Genomic DNA, 17,226 nt, shown 5'->3' with positions numbered 1-17,226 from the left:
CACTGCTTGCAACACTGGCATCCTGCTCCTGATCCAGCTTCCTGAAAGTGAGCCTGGGAAGGCAGCAATAGATGGCCCAAGTACTTGGGTCCTTGCCACCCACATGGGAGACCAGGATGGAATTTCTGGCTCCTGGCTTTAGCCTAGTCTAGTCATGGTTGTTGCAGGCATTTGGGGAATGAACCAGCAGATGGAAGATATCTCCTTTTCCCTCTTCCACTCCCTCTTGTCCCTATGCTTTTCAAATCAATAAATAAGAGTTCTTTTTAATTCCTCAGAATTTCCTGCATAGGTTTTTAGGTTTGGGTTCTAATAACTGCCATCCTCTGTACTACTTTCTTTGTTATATTAAAAACTTGGAAAAGGACAAAATATGAGTGTTCTTATTAGGGATGCAAACTCTAAGTAAAGAGCTTTAGGATCCTAAAAGATCATCGTTATTGGTTTGTTTATTTTGTTTTGTTTTGCTATGCAGGTCACTTTCAAAAATATGGCTTCTCGTCCCTACTCCTTCTACTCTAGCCTCATTTCTTATAAGGATGATCAGAGACAAGGAGCCGAACCTAGGAAAAACTTTGTCAAGCCTAATGAAACCAAAACTTACTTTTGGGAAGTGCAACATCATATGGCACCCACTAAAGATGAGTTTGACTGCAAGGCCTGGGCTTATTTCTCTGATGTTGATCTGGTAAGCAGATCTCCATAGTGCTGGCCATGTTCAGGTTTAAAAGAAATGGTCTTTGCGTTGTGTACTAAGAATTTGGGTATTTATCCTAAAAGTAATGAGAGGCTTTAAATAAGAGAGATGACATCATATTTATGTTTTAGAAATTTCATTATAGAATCTACTAAAGAGAATGAATTGCAGTGTGGGAAGATGGAGAGCAGACTGGAATACCATAAAAGTTGATGAAAAATCCAGTCTGGTTCATATGTGAGAGAGCTATACTCAGGATTTATGTCTTCCCTCCCTAGGAAAAAGATATGCACTCAGGCTTGATTGGGCCCCTTCTCATCTGTCATACTAACACACTGAACCCTGCTCATGGAAGACAAGTGACTGTGCAGGAATTTGCTCTGTTTTTCACTATCTTTGATGAGACTAAGAGCTGGTACTTCACTGAAAACATGGAAAGGAACTGCAGGGCCCCCTGCAACATCCAGACAGAAGACCCTACTTTTAAAGAGAATTATCGCTTCCATGGTAATGTATCCCATACCCAAATATTATTCACTGTGAAATGCAGCATGCACTTTTACAAGTAAGCCTTGAGCCAGAGACTTGAGCACTATGAATTGAGAGTATATGTAAGGGAGTAGAATTCTCATGGATGTCAGCATTTTTGGTGGAGTAGAAGGAAAGAAATTTCTATAGTCCATTTTAACAGTCTTCTCTGTGTTTTCCAGCAATTAATGGCTATGTGATGGATACACTCCCTGGCTTAGTGATGGCTCAGGATCAAAGGATCCGATGGTATCTGCTCAGCATGGGCAGCAATGAAAACATCCATTCTATTCATTTCAGTGGGCATGTGTTCACTGTTCGGAAAAAAGAAGAATATAAAATGGCAGTGTACAACCTCTACCCAGGTATGCACCAGTTTGTGCTCTTTCTTCTGCCTACTGTGCTTTACCTTAAATGGTCTAGGCACTTGAAGATACAGTCAGTAAACAAAGAAGACAAGCTCTAAGCTCTCAGGTAACTTCCTTTTTCAAGTAACTTTAATGTTATATAGAGAACTAAATAAATTAGTAAATGAACAAAATAATTTCAGATACAGGAAAACTGCTATAAAGAAAACAGAACAGAATAAATGGATAATTAATGTCATGGCACATTCTTAAGAAAAAATGTATTCATTCCTTTTCATGTTCCATCTCAAATCCCACATGACACCAATATAGCAATTTGTATGTGTAACAAGTGTACTGACTAATCACTACTCACAGTGTTAATCAAAACACAATTTTATTTGGTTCTCTGTTGTCCCTTTAAAACAGATTTAATAGTAGAGGTACATTCTACATCAACAGTCAGGACAAGAGCTGATCAAGTCACGGTTTCTCTAGTGTCCATTTCACTTCAATAGGTTTTCCCTTTGGTGCTCAGTTAGTTGTCGCCAATCAGGGAGAACATCTTCTGTATATAAAGATAATTGAAAATGAATCTTGATGTGAATGGAATGGGAGAGGGAGTGGGGGATGGGAGGGGTGTGAGTGGGAGGGAAATTATGGGGGGGAAGCCATTGTAATCCATTAACTGTACTTTGAAAATTTATATTTACTAAATAAAAAATAAATAAATAAAATAGTAGAGGTAAACTTCCCCTGTTTATTAAAAAAAATCTGATAAGCCCTGTGACTTCTCTGCTGACTCTTCGGTAATAAATACAGTTCAAGTCAGGAATTACAAAGTCTACTCCAAAATACTAATCAAAATTCAGAACTTGGTTTAAGTTCAGTCTTCACTCCCCCAACTTAATCCTGCATCAGCTGGAAGCCTCACTGGAAAAGGAGACATAGTTGAATCATCCGTTTCACTACCTTGTGCTTGTGCTTCTCCTAACGCCTTGCTAACTGCTATTGTCAGCATTGATAAGTTAAAGGTAAGGGAATATGACAGTTCTTACCTATTTACAATTGACACCATTGCTATAAGCTATTTCATACTGTTTGCACTGGCAGATTTTTTTTTTTTAGTTTAATACACAAAGTGAAAAACTGTAGTATAAAAGCATCTCACATTTTTTGGAAAAAAAAAAAAAAAAACCTTCTAAATTCCCAAGTAGACAATAGAGATTCACAATCCTTTATCTGAAATCCTTGAAGCCAAATGTTTCAGGAACAAGAAATATTTAGATTTTAGGAAGATCATTAAGTGCAGATACCATACTGTATCGATCCTCAGCAGAATCTGGCAGCACTCCTCTTGCCCCCTCCAGTGATCACGAGTAACTAGTATTACTAGTTCTGCAGCAAAATAAATCAATATTCACACTAAATCGAATAAGTAGAGTCAGTGTCAGTTCGGATTATATTTGCAAGTGAGTTTTGTCATCAGGCTTATGAAAACCTTGTTTTCGTAGCTTTTTGGATTTTGGAATTGTAATTACAAACAAGGGATTGCAGATATTTATTAATGTATATGATAAGACCCAAAATATTATTTAAATATATAATTTTTTATAAATAAAAAAGCTTATAAGCTTTCAAACACATTACAAATTAACAGGTATATTCTTTCATACTAGTAAATGTACATTTTAAATTCATATACACATAGCATGCAACATGATTCATGAGTGTCAACAGGTATTAAAGGCAAAGATGCAGAATCCCTCTCCGTAAGAAGAGAATTTTTAAGTGTGCAGTAAAAATTAAAAATGAAATTAAGCCAAATCCTTATGATGCCACAAAATGCACTTGTTGACTACAACACAAGGAAATAGGGTCTACTCTTCATGAACTGCCATTTTGCTTGGAAGCAGTCCCTTGCACAGAAACACAGATAGACAACTTAAAACATCTTAGATGAGGTTCTTCTAAGTTTGGCCTTATGATCAAAAATGAAAACTTTAAAGGGTATTTTTAGCAGTTAAATAAATAATAATTTATCAAGTTTGAAGGCAATGGGGTCATAATGATGATCCTAAGTAGGTGTAGTAATTTTATTTTATTTTTATTTGACAGATAGAGTTAGACAGTGAGTGAGAGACACAGAGAAAGGTCTTCCTTCTGTTGGTCCACCCCCCAAATGGTTGCTACGGCCGGAGCTACGCTGATCCGAAGCCAGGAGCCAGGTGCTTCTTCCTGGTCTCCAACGTGTGTGCAGGCGCCCAAGCACTTGGGCCATCCTCCACTGCCCTCCCGGGCCACAGCAGAGAGCTGAACTGGAAGAGGAGCAACCGGGACTAGAACCCAGTGCCCATATGGGATGCTGGCACCACAGGTGGAGGATTAACCAAGTGAGCCAGGGCGCTGGCCCCATAGGTGTAGTAGTAAAACAAATATTTAAATAAGACCATTGACTTTTTATAAAATCCGAACTGTTCAGAGCTTAAAATTACTCAAAATCAAAATATTGTGCTTATAAAATCATGCATAGTTTATGATCAGAGCTATTTCTCCATTTGGAGTGTTTGAAGATGGGTTTCATGGAGGAAAAAAAAAGAAATTTCTAACTTCTTACTGGCAGACATTTAAAGCAGGGCACTTTCAGAGACTCTTCAGAGATTTCCTTCTGAAACTCTCAGCAGTGAAATCACTTGACCTGGTTGGTTCTACCTTTATTCCTTGGTCCCTCGGCATTCACTTCCATGTTCTTTCTACTGGAGCAATGTTACCCTTCTAAGCAGCCCTAATGGACTGGACCTAAGACCTTACCTTGACTTCTCTCTCTCTCAGAACCCAGATCCAATCAATGGGAAATCCAGCAGTTGCTCTGAAAAACCTAGGGAGTATAGGCCAATCCTGATGTGGTTGTATTATCCTGTCTCCTCCACCCAAGTGCTCCATCACATGTCTCATTTTCTAGGAGACAGAAGGCCAGAACTCGATCTCCAGTATCTCCAACTATAGGAATTACATAACAACCACTTTAGGCTTAAAGGATCCAAGAGTAATGGAACTGAATTTTGTGTATCTCCCTTGATATTCTGCATAAATCAGTGTATAACATGCTCATTTTTTAGTGAAAAGAAATAATTTTTATTTGTTTTGGTTTTAATGAGGTGTTTTTGAAACAGTGGAAATGCTACCATCCAAAGCTGGAATTTGGCGCGTAGAATGCCTTATTGGCGAGCACCTACATGCTGGGATGAGCACTCTTTTTCTGGTGTACAGCAAGAGTGAGTAGCACTGTCGGCAGAAGCTCCCTGCTTCCCCAGCTGACTTCTATACAACTTTCTTCCTTCCTGGATTGGTTGGTTGCCTATGTCAACAAATAAATAGAAGCTGACAGAATTATGAAATCTAAAAGGAATAGTGCTGATAAAATCATCAGAGTCCTCAAGGAAGGGTGGATAACTTTTGAAGTTTGACCCTAAAAACTCTAACATTTAATGAACCAATGCTAAAAATAAAAACAAATTTCCTTATTTTCATACCTTAGTGAAACTCCAAGATCTCCAGTAGCAGATTTTTGAAGTTAATTTTGATAGTTACTATAGATAACTTATATAAATATTACTTGATAATGTTTGGGTATTTAACCCTAAACAAGAGAATCACTAGTCTACTTATGTATGGACTCTAATTTCTTCAGCTGCAAAATGTCAATAGTTTTTGCACCCATCTGTTAGGATGAATTAAATAAAATAGCGTAATAACAGATTTAGCACTGTTATTGACATATCATAAACACTAAAAATTTCTTGGTGTTCTCTAGTTTTCATGGACTTAAATTTAATGAGCTAAATTCTGTGCACTTCTGTTTGATTTCAGATTGTCAGATTCCCCTGGGGATGGCTTCTGGACACATTCAAGATTTTCAGATTACAGCTTCAGGACAATATGGTAAATACTACTATTTTTGCTTTAAGAACTGGGATGATTTTAGCTCTTTTATTTCTACTGGAGAGTCTCAGACAATCAACCTATTTCCATGCTTCTATTAATTCTACTTCATAGATGCCTCTCAAATCTTTTCCTCCTCTTTTTCTACTGTAACCATTTTAATTCAGTCCACCTTAATTTTTAACTTGGGCAAGAATACTGCCTCTCTAAGTGCCCTCCTTATGTTCAGCAGTGTTCCCCTGGAGTCCATTCTCTTCACTATAGCGGGAAGCTATAATTTTCTATGAGCAGTGATAGTAAAGCTTGATATCATCTATAGAGAGTTCTTAAACATTATTTTAGTGCAAAGGCCAAATCTAGCCCTTCATCTCATTTTGCATGGCATGTGAAATATGAATAATTTTCTACTTTTAAGTATTTGAAAAGGAGGCTTGCGAGTTATTTAATTAAATTTCAGAAAATAGAGTGGGCAAGAAGGACTAGCAAAGTGCTTAGATAATATGTTATGAAGTCTTTTTACCTTATCTTCTCCACAGCTAGGATTAACCTTCAGCAAAATATTGATTTTATTCCTAAGAGTCTAGGACCAACAAAGCTAGCTGAATCTAATCTCTCTCTTCTTTCTTGGGCAAAGGACAGTGGGCCCCAAAGTTGGCCAGACTTCATTATTCTGGATCAATCAATGCCTGGAGCACCAAAGATCCCTTTTCCTGGATCAAGGTCAGAAAACTTAATCAATCATGGAAAAGTTATTGCATTTCATCACATAATCACATATATATTTTGTATCTATACCTGTATATATGTATCTATCTACATACCTCCTTTGTACTGCAGTCATTTCTATCAAAGAACACTTGAAGAGCTTCAGTTGAAGAGCAGAATGGCTTATGCTTTGTACAAAACAATCAAGAATTCTATACCACTATGTGGTAGGAAGCATCTACTTAGTCTAATCTGATAAAATAAGTTGGAATTGATACCTGAAACAATGTCTTTAGGTGAACTTGATTGATTTAAAGGACTGTCTTTCAGATTTTCTCACTTCCCCATTTCCTCTAGAGCAGTGCTGTCTAACAGAAATATAATGCAAATCACATATGTAATTTTACATATTCTAGCAGTCACAATAAAAATGCTAAGTTCATTTTAATAATATATTTTATTTAACCTAATATATTCAAAAATATTGTCATTTCAACATGTGATCAATCAGGCCTAGGATCCTTTCAAGAGCAGATAGGAACTTTGGGTCCCTTCCAGACCACATGAGAGCTCAGGGCAGCTTGTAAGGGCCAACTCAGCTTCTTCTGTCTAAACACAAAGTGAGGTTTCTTCTAGAGCCCCAAAGAGGAAATGGAAAAAAATTTTCTGCTTCTAGTTTTGCTTTCCACTTGTACCTGTAGCCCAGAGAACTAATGCACACATGTAGTACCACCTAGTTCCCCTGCCTCCAACTTCTCATGGTATATCAGCTTTCTCTTCTTAGTTGGCTGAGTACATTCCCCTACATATTTTCCTTCTGTGAAGGACTGCATATACTCTTCCATTTTTCCTGAGAATAAAATAGTAAATAAGAACCAGAGAAAAATGAACTTACCAGTAAGCAGACATAAAGAGCAATCCTATCAATGCCATAGCAACTTTTTGTTGTTTTCTAGGCACAGCCAATTATGACTCAAATTGAGCTGCCTCTTCATTAATCTCTATTTTTTGTGATTCTGCCAAAACACATGTTCTTCTGTTTTTATTTCTATGGTTATCATTTTCAGCCTTACATGTATCCCTACCTAGCAGACATTTTTATCTATTTGGCAGCACCACATCTCTTCTATTCAATTTTGGATAATGACATTCTATTTTTGTTTTGGGAATTATCTCTCTCACTGGATAGAGTCTGATGAAATTAGTAAACAGGTGTTGTTTATGCATCACCAAATAACTCTGAGTGATACACCCCATTAAAATGGTACATACTAAATTTGGCCCTCTGTTTCAGCCTGGCAGGTTTCTTTTCATTTTTTAACAGACACACAAAAGCTGTACATATTTATGGGATTCCATGTGATATTTTGATGCATGTATACACTGTGTAATGTCCAATCATGTTAAATATGGCTATCTCCTCAAACATATTTCTTTGTGGTAAAAACATTCAAAACCCTATCTAGTGTTTTCTAGAGAGAAACACAGTATATTATTAGCATTATCGTTATCACCCTACTGCCAAAACAACCCAAGAACTTCTTGTTCCTATCTAGCTATAACTTGGTACCCAATAATTAACCTCTCACTATCCCTCCACACCTCTTACATTTCCAGCCTTTGGTAACTATCATTATATTTTAACTTCTATGATATCTATTTTTAAGACTCCACATATCAGTGAGACCATGTGACAGCTGTCTTTCTGTTTGGTTTAGTTTACTTAATATAATGAATTCCAGTTACATTCATAGATTGTAAATGAAAAAAAAAATTTGTAACTAAATCACACTCCATTGTGCATATATACTACATTATTTCTCTTCTCCTACTAGATTTGGGTCTGGTTTGCTGCAGTTTTTCTAGATTCTTGAGATGCACCGAAAGCTCATTTATTTGGTGCCTTTCCAATCTCTTGATGTAGGCACCTACTGCTATAAACTTTCCTCTTAACACTGCTTTTGCTGTATCCCATAAATTTTGATATGTTGTGCTGTTATCCTCATTTACTTCCAGAAAATTTTTGATTTCTCTTTTGATTTCTTCTATGACCCAGTGTTCATTCAGGAGTGTATTGTTCAATACCCATGTGTTTGCATATGCTCTAGGGATTCCTGAGTTGCTAATTTCCAACTTCATTCCCCTATGGTCTGAGAAGCTGCATCATATGATTCTATACTACATTTTGTTTATCTATTCAGCAGTGGATAGACATTTAGGTTGTTTCTATTTCTCTGCTTTGCTATGGTGTATAGTGCTGCAATAATCACGGGAGTGCAGATATCTCAGTGACAGAATTATTTTTTAAAGATTTATTTATTTATTTGAAAGTAGGAGTTATACAGAGGGGGGGGGTCTCCCATCCTCTGGTTCACTCCCCAATCGACTGCAACGACCAGAGATGTGCTGATCCGAAGCCAGGAGCCAAGAGATTCTTCTGGGTCTCCCATGCGGGTGTTGGGGCCCAAGGACTTGGGACATCTTCTGCTTTCCCAGACCATAGCAGAGAGCTGGATCTGAAGTGGAGCAGCCAGGACTCGAACTGGTGCCCATATGGGATGCTGGCATTGTAGGCGGAGGCTTTACCACACTGCCAACCTCTCAGTGGCAGATTTAATTTCCTTTGGGTACACACACACACACACACACACACTTATGAGAGACAGATCCAGTAGTGGGATTCCTGGATCATATGATAGTTCTTTTTTTTTTTTTTTGAGAAATTCCCCTACTATTTTCTGCAATGGCTATCCTAATTTATATTTCCACCAATGGTGTGCAAGTGTTTCCCTTTCTCCACATCTTCATCAGCACTTCTTATCCTTTTTTTGATTTATTTATTTTTTTACTTTGAAAGTCAAAGTTACAGAGAGATCTTCCATCTGTGGTTCATTCCCTAGATGGTGACAGCACTGGGGCTAGGTCAGGAGTTCCTCCAAAGCCAGGAGCCAGGAGCTTCATACTGGTCTTCCATGTGGGTGGCAGTGGTCCAGCCACTTGGGCCATCTTCCGCTGCTTTCTCCAGGCCATTAACAGAGAGCTGAATCTGAAATGGAGCATTTGGGACTCGAACCAGCACCCTTATGGGATGTTGGGGTTATAAGAGGCAGATTTACCTGGTACACCACAATGCTGGCTCCAGCACTTGTTACCTTCTGTATGCTTGCTAATAGCCTAATTGGCGTGAGGTGATATCTCATTGGGATTTTGATTTGCATTTCCATGATGATTAGTGATGTTGAGTATTTTTTTCATGTACCTGTTCAGCTCACCAAGCTTCTATCTCCTCAAAGTATTTCTTAGTTTTTCAAGTTTCACAACATTTATTTTTAGCTACATCATATGATTTCGATTCTTTTGAATTTGCTGAGACTTGCTTTATGGCCTAGTATGTGGTCAGTCCTAGAGTAGGTTCCATCTACTGCTGAGAAGAATGTAAATTCTTTAAGTGTAGGATGAAAAGTTCTGTAGATATCTGTTAGATCCATTTCAGCTATAGTGTCGTTTAAATCTACTGTTTCCTTGTTGATCTTCTGTCCAGTTGATCTGTCTATTTCTGAGAGTGGAGTATTGAAGTCCCCCAGTACTACTGTATTGGGGTCTAAGTCTCCCTTTAAGTCCCTTAACATATCTTTTAAATAAACCGGTGCCCTATAATTAGGTGCATATACATTGATAATCGTTATATCTTCCTGTTGAATTGATCCCTTAATCATTATATAGTGCCCCTCTTTGTCTCTCTTAACAGTTTTTGTGTTAAAGTTTATTTTGTCTGATATTAAGATGGCTATGCCCACTCTTTTTTCATTTCTGTTGGCATGGTATATCTTTTTCCAGCCTTTCACTTTCAGTCTGCATGCATCTTTGTTGGAAAGATGTGTTACTTGTAAGCAGCAAATAGATGGGTTCTGTTCAATAAATGGTGCTGGGAAAATTGGATTTCCATGTGCAGAAGCATGAAGCACTTTTTACATTTGCTTTTTAACACTCCAGTGAAGTCATGATCAAAATACTGAAGTATTCAGGGCTCCCTTAGTATGTAACTTAACACAAATAAACTATTAAATCCTTATCATCATGACCTCACAAGGTAGTTATTACTATCATCATCCTCATTTCAGATAAGGAAAACAAAGAATAGAGAATTTAGATAATGTATCCCAAGTCACACAGCCAATATGTTGCTGAGCCAAAATTCAAACCCTTGGGGCCAGTGCCGTGGCGTAGCAGGTAAGGCTGCCGCCTGCAGTGCGGCATCCCATATGGGCGCCAGTTTGAGTCCCGGCTGCTCCACTTCTGATCCAGCTCTCTGCTATGGCCTGGGAAAGCAGTGGAAGATGGCCCAAGTGCTTAGGCCCCTGCACCCATGTGGGAAAACCTGGAGGAAGCTCCTGGCTCCTGGCTTCAGATCAGCACATCTCTGGCCATTGTGGTCATCTGGGGAGTGAGCCAGTGGATGGAAGACCTCTCTCTCTCTCTCTCTCTCTCTTTCTCTGCCTCTCCTCTCCTTCTCTCTCTGTGTAACTCTTTCAAGTAAATAATTCTTAAAAAAAAAAAAACCTTCAAATCCTAGTAATTTGGCTCCAGAGTCCTAACTCTTAATCATACACTATACTGTTTCTACAGTGCTCCCTTTAGGTTGATAATCATCTACTAACTATCATTACTTACTTATGGTAATTAAACCAGTTACAAATCTATCCAACTGTATTATCATCCAACCTGTATTAAATCATGTGATGCTCAGGATGGTTTTTGTAATCTGTCCTAATGAAGAAGAGATAGACATTTTCTTGATTTTGTAACTTTATGAAATAAAGAAATAGTTCCAAGGAGCCAGCAGGCATGGAATTGGAGTTGTAGTGAGAAGACCTAGACAGTGCATAGAAGCCTGATTCCCAAGAACAAGAGCACTGGGATGGCTTGAGAGGCACTGAGTGATCAAAATCAAGCACTCAACAGAGGATAGTTATCAGGACCCATAGACATATAAAGCTGCATATTTTTTTTTTACTTTTATACTGAAAAACTCATTAAAACCTTGGTTACTTTGTAGTAGAGATATATGTCCTACAGCTACACAGAAATATCTGACTGGATATATGAGTGAACCTATTGACACTATAATTGCCAAACTGCCCCATGGTACCAATTATAATGTAGAAGATATACAACAAGAAGATGAAGTAAATGAAGTAAGAAGTTTGTTAAGAATTCATCAATTACAAAATGGAGATAGGCTGGCAAGGCTTTATTAATACTACTAAAAGGTCCAATAGTCAGTGGTCCCAAAAAGAACTCTCAGACTCCACATGAAGAAACAGTATAGTCAATTCAACAAAAATCATGATTTTCACCTGGTGGTTTTAGTTGTTGATGCCATAATACCAAGAGGAAAAATCAATTGTCTTCAAATAAGAATACCATCTAATCTAATCTCCAAAACCTAAAACAGTGCTTGGCACATATCAAGCAGTAAAAAAAAAATATTCTGTGAGTGAATTGAGTGTATTAATGGAGCTTACAGTTAACTAAGGAAATCATCATTAAGCACAAGAGTCATGAGCAGTTCAATATGGGTGTGCCAGGCATCTGTGAGAATGTGTTATGTTTGACTTGCTTGGTCCAGCAGCAACTGATGCCCCTTGTAATACTTATAAGAACCATGCTCCCTTCTTTAAGAACAGACTAGTTCTTACCATTCTGCCATCATTCATTCATTCATTCATTCATCCATTCATTGCAAAGCATTTTCAATGCACCAGTATTACATGACATCATGTTATGTACTGTGGCTAGAGAGGACATATAAGTTAACCCATAAGGAGTATTTAGTATATGCCAGACACTGTACTCACCCCATTCCATGTATTAACTCTTTAATTCCTATGGTAATCCCTTGAGATAAACACTAACATTATCTATACAAATAAACAAATTGAGACAGAGAGGTTAGGAGACTCAAACAGGCGGACAAGCAAAGCAACCTTTAATATATGGTGCAATATTTTGCTTTGAGGAGGTTACATACAAAATGAAGTGAAAATGCAGAAGAAGCAGCACTAAATTTGGATGAGTCAGGAAAGGCTAACTAGGTGAAATGGTTTCTCAACTAACACTTGAAGAAGATGTAGCAATTTATCACTGGTAACTGATGTTGGGATAGGGCTGGTCTAGGGAGAGGGGAGGAAATTGGCTTAAACTGGACTTAGACTGAGGTGTAGGCAAAATTTTAGGTTATGTGGCTTTACATGTGTAGCGCAAAGGATATGTATATAGAGGAAAGGGCTCAATGATATGGACATGGTTTTGATTGCCAAGAAGCAGGGAATTTGGTATTTACCTTTTCTATTCATTCCCACCATTTATCTCACAGCCTCACTCACATCTACCTTTCCACATTGATGTCTACTTCAATGCAAGGTGATGATAAGACATCTGTAGCAATGTAGATTCTTCTAAGCCAATAAATAATTTTAGGAGGTAGTACACAGTTTTAAAAACCAGTTAACATAAAGTGCTATTTTAACTGGTAGGTGGATCTGTTGACACCAATGATTATTCATGGCATCAAGACCCAGGGTGCCCGTCAGAAGTTCTCCAGCCTCTACATCTCTCAATTTATCATCATGTATAGTCTTGATGGGAAGAAATGGCAGACTTACAGAGGAAATTCCACTGGCACATTAATGGTATGTAATTAGTCCTTTCAAGAGAATGCATGAGTCTTTTAGAGAGTGATTGAAAGATTTCATCATGGTTAGTAGTGTATTAAGCCTGTGATTATAAAGTAAATTGAAATTATGTTCTTGCAAAAATTAAATGAAAAAAGAAAGGAAATAAGGAGGGGGAGTTAAGGGAAGGAAGAAGGAAGGGAAATATTATTATCTTCTTAGAACTATATGAAATACATGAACTCTGTACTCTATATTGGTAAAAATTTTTTAAAAGATAGATTTCAGATATGGGACAAGTACTCTCAGCTTTTATAAACTTCTCTAAAAGGATTTTTCTACCTTTGGGCAATGGAAGTGATTCTGGACATGTAAACAAAAGACCACTTGTGTCAAGGCTCTCATACATAATAGAAATGAAGAGATTCTCAATTGACAAGTGATTTAGAACTGGTTCATTGATAAGATTGTGGGCTTGCATGTGGATCTCCTAGGTGTAACGTGATAGTGTAGCAATCAGTTGAAACATGGAGCAGGCAGTAGATGAAAAGACTGGAGTTCAGAGGTCAAAACCATGAATGGAGATAAAGATTTGTGTTTTTCATATAAAAGAAAGTGTGAGGATTTGAATTCTCTAGAAGTGAGCTCGAGACTTTTAAACAGGTTTAAAACTGTAGTGGCATTGCCTACTCTTTTTTTAAGATTCATATATTTTCTTGAGACGCATAGTTAGAGAGAGAGAGAGAGAGAGAGAGAGAGGGAGGGAGAGAGAGAGAGAGGTCTTCCGTCTGCTGGTGCCCTCCCCAAGTAGCCCCAATGGTCGGAACTGGGCTGAAACGAAGAAAGGAACCAGGAGCTCCTTCTGGGTGTCTCATATGGGTACAGGGACCCAAGCACTTGGGCCATCTTCCACTGCTTTCCCAGGCCATCAGCAGGGAGCTGGATTGGAAGTGGAGCAGCCAGGACTCAAACCGGCACCCATATAGGATGCTAGCACTGCATTAAACCACAACACCAGCTGACTGTCTACTCTTCCTTTATTTTTATGCTATCTGATGAGTTGATGCACAAAACCATTAATGGAGATAAAGATTGATGTTTTTGACATAAAAGGGTAGAACTTTGAGATCTGAATACTCTAAAGGTGAGCTCAAGACTCTTAATTAAACAGGTTTAAAACCTTAGCAGCATTGTTCACTCTTCCTTTATTTTTATGCTCTCTGATGAATTGATCCACAAATCTTGTCATTTTTTCCTTCATGGTGCCTCTCACATCTCTTCTTTCTGTTTCCATTTATATTACAGTTACCATAGCCCAGGAACCCATCATTAATATATTATATTACATTCTTAATTAGTCTTCTCTCATTTCTAGTCTCTTCTCCAATAAAATTTGTATATAATTTTCAGGATAGTGCTCCTCTGAGTCCCCTACCTAAAACCTTTCAATGTTTTCCTGTTATCTTAAGAATAGACCCTCAAATGACCTTGCACAAAATAATTTTCTTTGCCCTCGTAGAACCATTTTTCTCTTCTCTACCCTGATTCTTGTTCCACAAAGCAGGCCTATATAGAATGCATCAACATACTACTTTATTCTCCAGGTCTTCACCAACAGGGAGAACTAGCAGATCAGAGGAAAGGAGAAAAGACCGTGGTAGTTATCTTCCTGACTTCCTCCTTATAGAGAAGTTGGCTGTATCTCTGCACTGATGGCCACTGTTCCCATCAGAGTGGTTTTCTGTACCTGTACCAGTTACTATTGCTGTGTACCAAACCACTCCAAATTTAGGTGTGATAAAAACGACAATTTTATTTTGTCTGTGGATCAGTACTCTGGACAGAGTACAGTGGCTTGCTGGGCTCTGCTCCACAATATCTGGGTCCTCAGCATCGTCTTAGGGGCTCCAAATGTTGAGCGCTACAGCTAACAAGATAGAATATTTTCTGAACTAGTCCACTAAATTTTGAAGCATCGCATTTAACAAATCACCCATCTACCCAGATTTCAGGGGAAAAGACATAGACCTTAATTTTCTTTTTTTGCCAGGCACAGTTAGAGAGAGAGAGAGAGAGTTATAGACAGTGAGAGAGAGAGACAAAGGTCTTCCTTCTGTTGGTTCACCCCCCAAGTGGCCGCTCCGGTGCACTGCGCCGATCTGAAGCCAGGAGCCAGGTGCCTCTTCCTGGTCTCCCATGCGGGTGCAGGGACCCAAGCACTTGGGCCATCCTCCACTGCACTCCTGGGCCACAGCAGAGAGCTGGACTGGAAGAGGAGCAACTGGGACAGAATCTGGCGCCCCGACCGGGACTAGAACCAAGGGTGCCAGCACCGCAGGTGGAAGATTAGCCTAGTGAGTCGCGGCGCCAGCCAGACCTTAATTTTCAATGGAGGGAATATCAATGAATTTGTGATAATTTTTAAAAGCCAGTACAAGAATCTCTTTTAGAATTCTACTAATCTCTCCTTATCCCTTAGGGTCAAAGGTGGCTAATATCCTGCCCCACCCTCTTAACTAGTACTTTTATTAAACCTGCCTTAAATTATCTTAATTTGAGTATGCTTTGTTCTTTGTTGGAACCCTGTTTTACATAGTAATTGCTGCTAGAAGAAGCATTAGAAACCAGATTCACAAAAAACAATTCTAGTAGTATATTAATAATATATTCAAACACAAGTAACTGCCATACCTGGGAAGAAGATTGGATGTTGAGCAGTGAGATGTGGTGGTATCACAATTTCTCAGATTATCACCAATTATACTATGGGATGAGTTGTAGACATTGTAAGACATTTAGGAGATTGACAGCACCAATGCTATGGTAACAACTGTAGCATCACTTGATTAGAGTGAACTGTCTTCTTTTTCATCTCTAAAGGGCACACATATAGAAAAAGGAATTGAATATTATGAGCATATGCAGGGTCTTCAAAAAATTCACAGAAAATAAAGTATTATGAAAAAAAACTATGTATACATTTTAAGAATGTTTGCACCAAAATAAACTTACCTTTTAATTTTTCCATAAACCTTTTATACAAAAGAAAACTATACACATAAATGCATAATAGATATTCACATACCTTGTAGTGTTAGGCAAACATGACTAAGAGACTGAGCATGAGTTAGAGTTGCAGTGGCAGTTAAATTCTCAATCTCACCAGGCCTATTACTCTAAAGTAAGGTCACAGATAAGAAGGGGTGGAAATCTTAGACCTGGGATGGAGAAATTCAGGCAGATATGGACAAGACTGAGTTCTGCAAACCTCTAAATCCCCCTGAACCTCCTTTGCCTGAGGAAGCAAACTCTTCCCAGTCTCCGGTGCTTCCATGTTCTTTATCATAATATAGACAAAGGGATTCCAAAACATCTTGACACTCCACAAACACCATGCTTGCCCTCTACATTGATGACATTGTGCTGATACAACCTAGTAAACAGGAAACAGAGATAATCATAAATATTTTTGTGATTGAGATACATATACAAGGCAGGCACGTACACACACACATACACACCACCACCAACAACAAAATAAGCCTCTCTTGGTTCTGACATTAATGTGAATATAGCCCATGCTTCATTGTTAATAACTATTAATTGCACACACTTTTCCTCAAACTTAAAAAGTTTCCTTTTATTCCTGTTTAGAATGGCAACTGAATTTTCTCAAAAGCTTTTCCAGTACTTTTGACATGATTCCATTTCTTTCCTTAATTGTCAAGTTACACTTACATGAAAGAATGTGCTGGCAAGTGATCAACAAGAAACTTACAGGAAAAGTGGAGGGACATTAGACACATGCCCTTGATTTGTAGTATCTGATGATTTCCACGTTATAAAATGTTCCCATCATTCCTGATTTCAATATAGGGCCATGTTGCCATTGAATTCACAGTTGGGAAGAGGTGGGCACAATTGGCTCCAGCTACAATCCTGGGAAAACTTCCCTTGGTCATAGAGTACCAATCATTCAAAACTTTGATGGATCCAATTTGCCAACATTTTACATAGGATTTCTGTATATTCATTAATGAAATTGGTTTGTCTTTGGAAGTCCCTCTATTTACCAGGTTTTGGCATGAAGGGTATATTACATTTAAGAGTAAATTAGGAAAGCTTCCACCTTTTTCTATGAAATTGTTTCTCTAGAATAGTTTAAGTAATGTATCAATAACATTTAGTGAAAGGAAAAACTACATGAAACTTGTGGTTATGTGGTAATAGGTACTTGACTATGTTGTACATTTCTTATGTAATTATTAATATTCTCCTTTTGTTACCTTCAGTAATTACTACAAATATGTTTGTAGAGTCATATAATTCTTAT

The 17,226-nt window shown here is 38.1% G+C and overlaps 1 protein-coding gene and 1 long non-coding RNA gene across 8 annotated transcripts in view; one reads left to right on the top strand and one right to left on the bottom strand.

The window, feature by feature from the left end:
- F8 (coagulation factor VIII) overlaps nt 1-17,226 on the top strand; it is a 151,594-nt gene that overhangs the window by 90,916 nt on the left and 43,452 nt on the right. Inside the window, exons 16-23 of one of the 7 annotated variants that reach the window (XR_016227545.1) lie at nt 476-688; nt 976-1,204; nt 1,408-1,590; nt 4,731-4,847; nt 5,443-5,514; nt 6,154-6,234; nt 12,756-12,911; nt 13,818-13,953. Coding sequence is in view for 4 of the 7 variants with exons in the window: in XM_089323653.1 (XP_089179779.1) it covers nt 476-688; nt 976-1,204; nt 1,408-1,590; nt 4,731-4,847; nt 5,443-5,514; nt 6,149-6,234; nt 12,756-12,911; nt 13,818-13,898 (1,137 nt within the window). In the remaining 3 variants the exon portion in view is untranslated. 7 annotated transcript variants of the gene reach the window in all.
- On the bottom strand, nt 15,531-16,681 carry LOC138847623 (uncharacterized). The gene is made up of 2 exons (XR_011385502.1): nt 16,162-16,681; nt 15,531-15,767 (listed from the first exon to the last, which is right to left on the bottom strand). It is a non-coding gene; the product is annotated as an uncharacterized LOC138847623 (long non-coding RNA).

The sequence above is a fragment of the Oryctolagus cuniculus genome, chromosome X (genome assembly GCF_051225735.1).
Source record: "Oryctolagus cuniculus isolate XC-2025 breed Fujian yellow rabbit chromosome X, ASM5122573v1, whole genome shotgun sequence".
Classification (NCBI taxonomy): Eukaryota; Metazoa; Chordata; class Mammalia; order Lagomorpha; family Leporidae; genus Oryctolagus; species Oryctolagus cuniculus.
The sequence above is the reverse complement of the archived record's forward strand: the minus strand, read 5'-3'. Positions and strand labels throughout refer to the sequence as shown.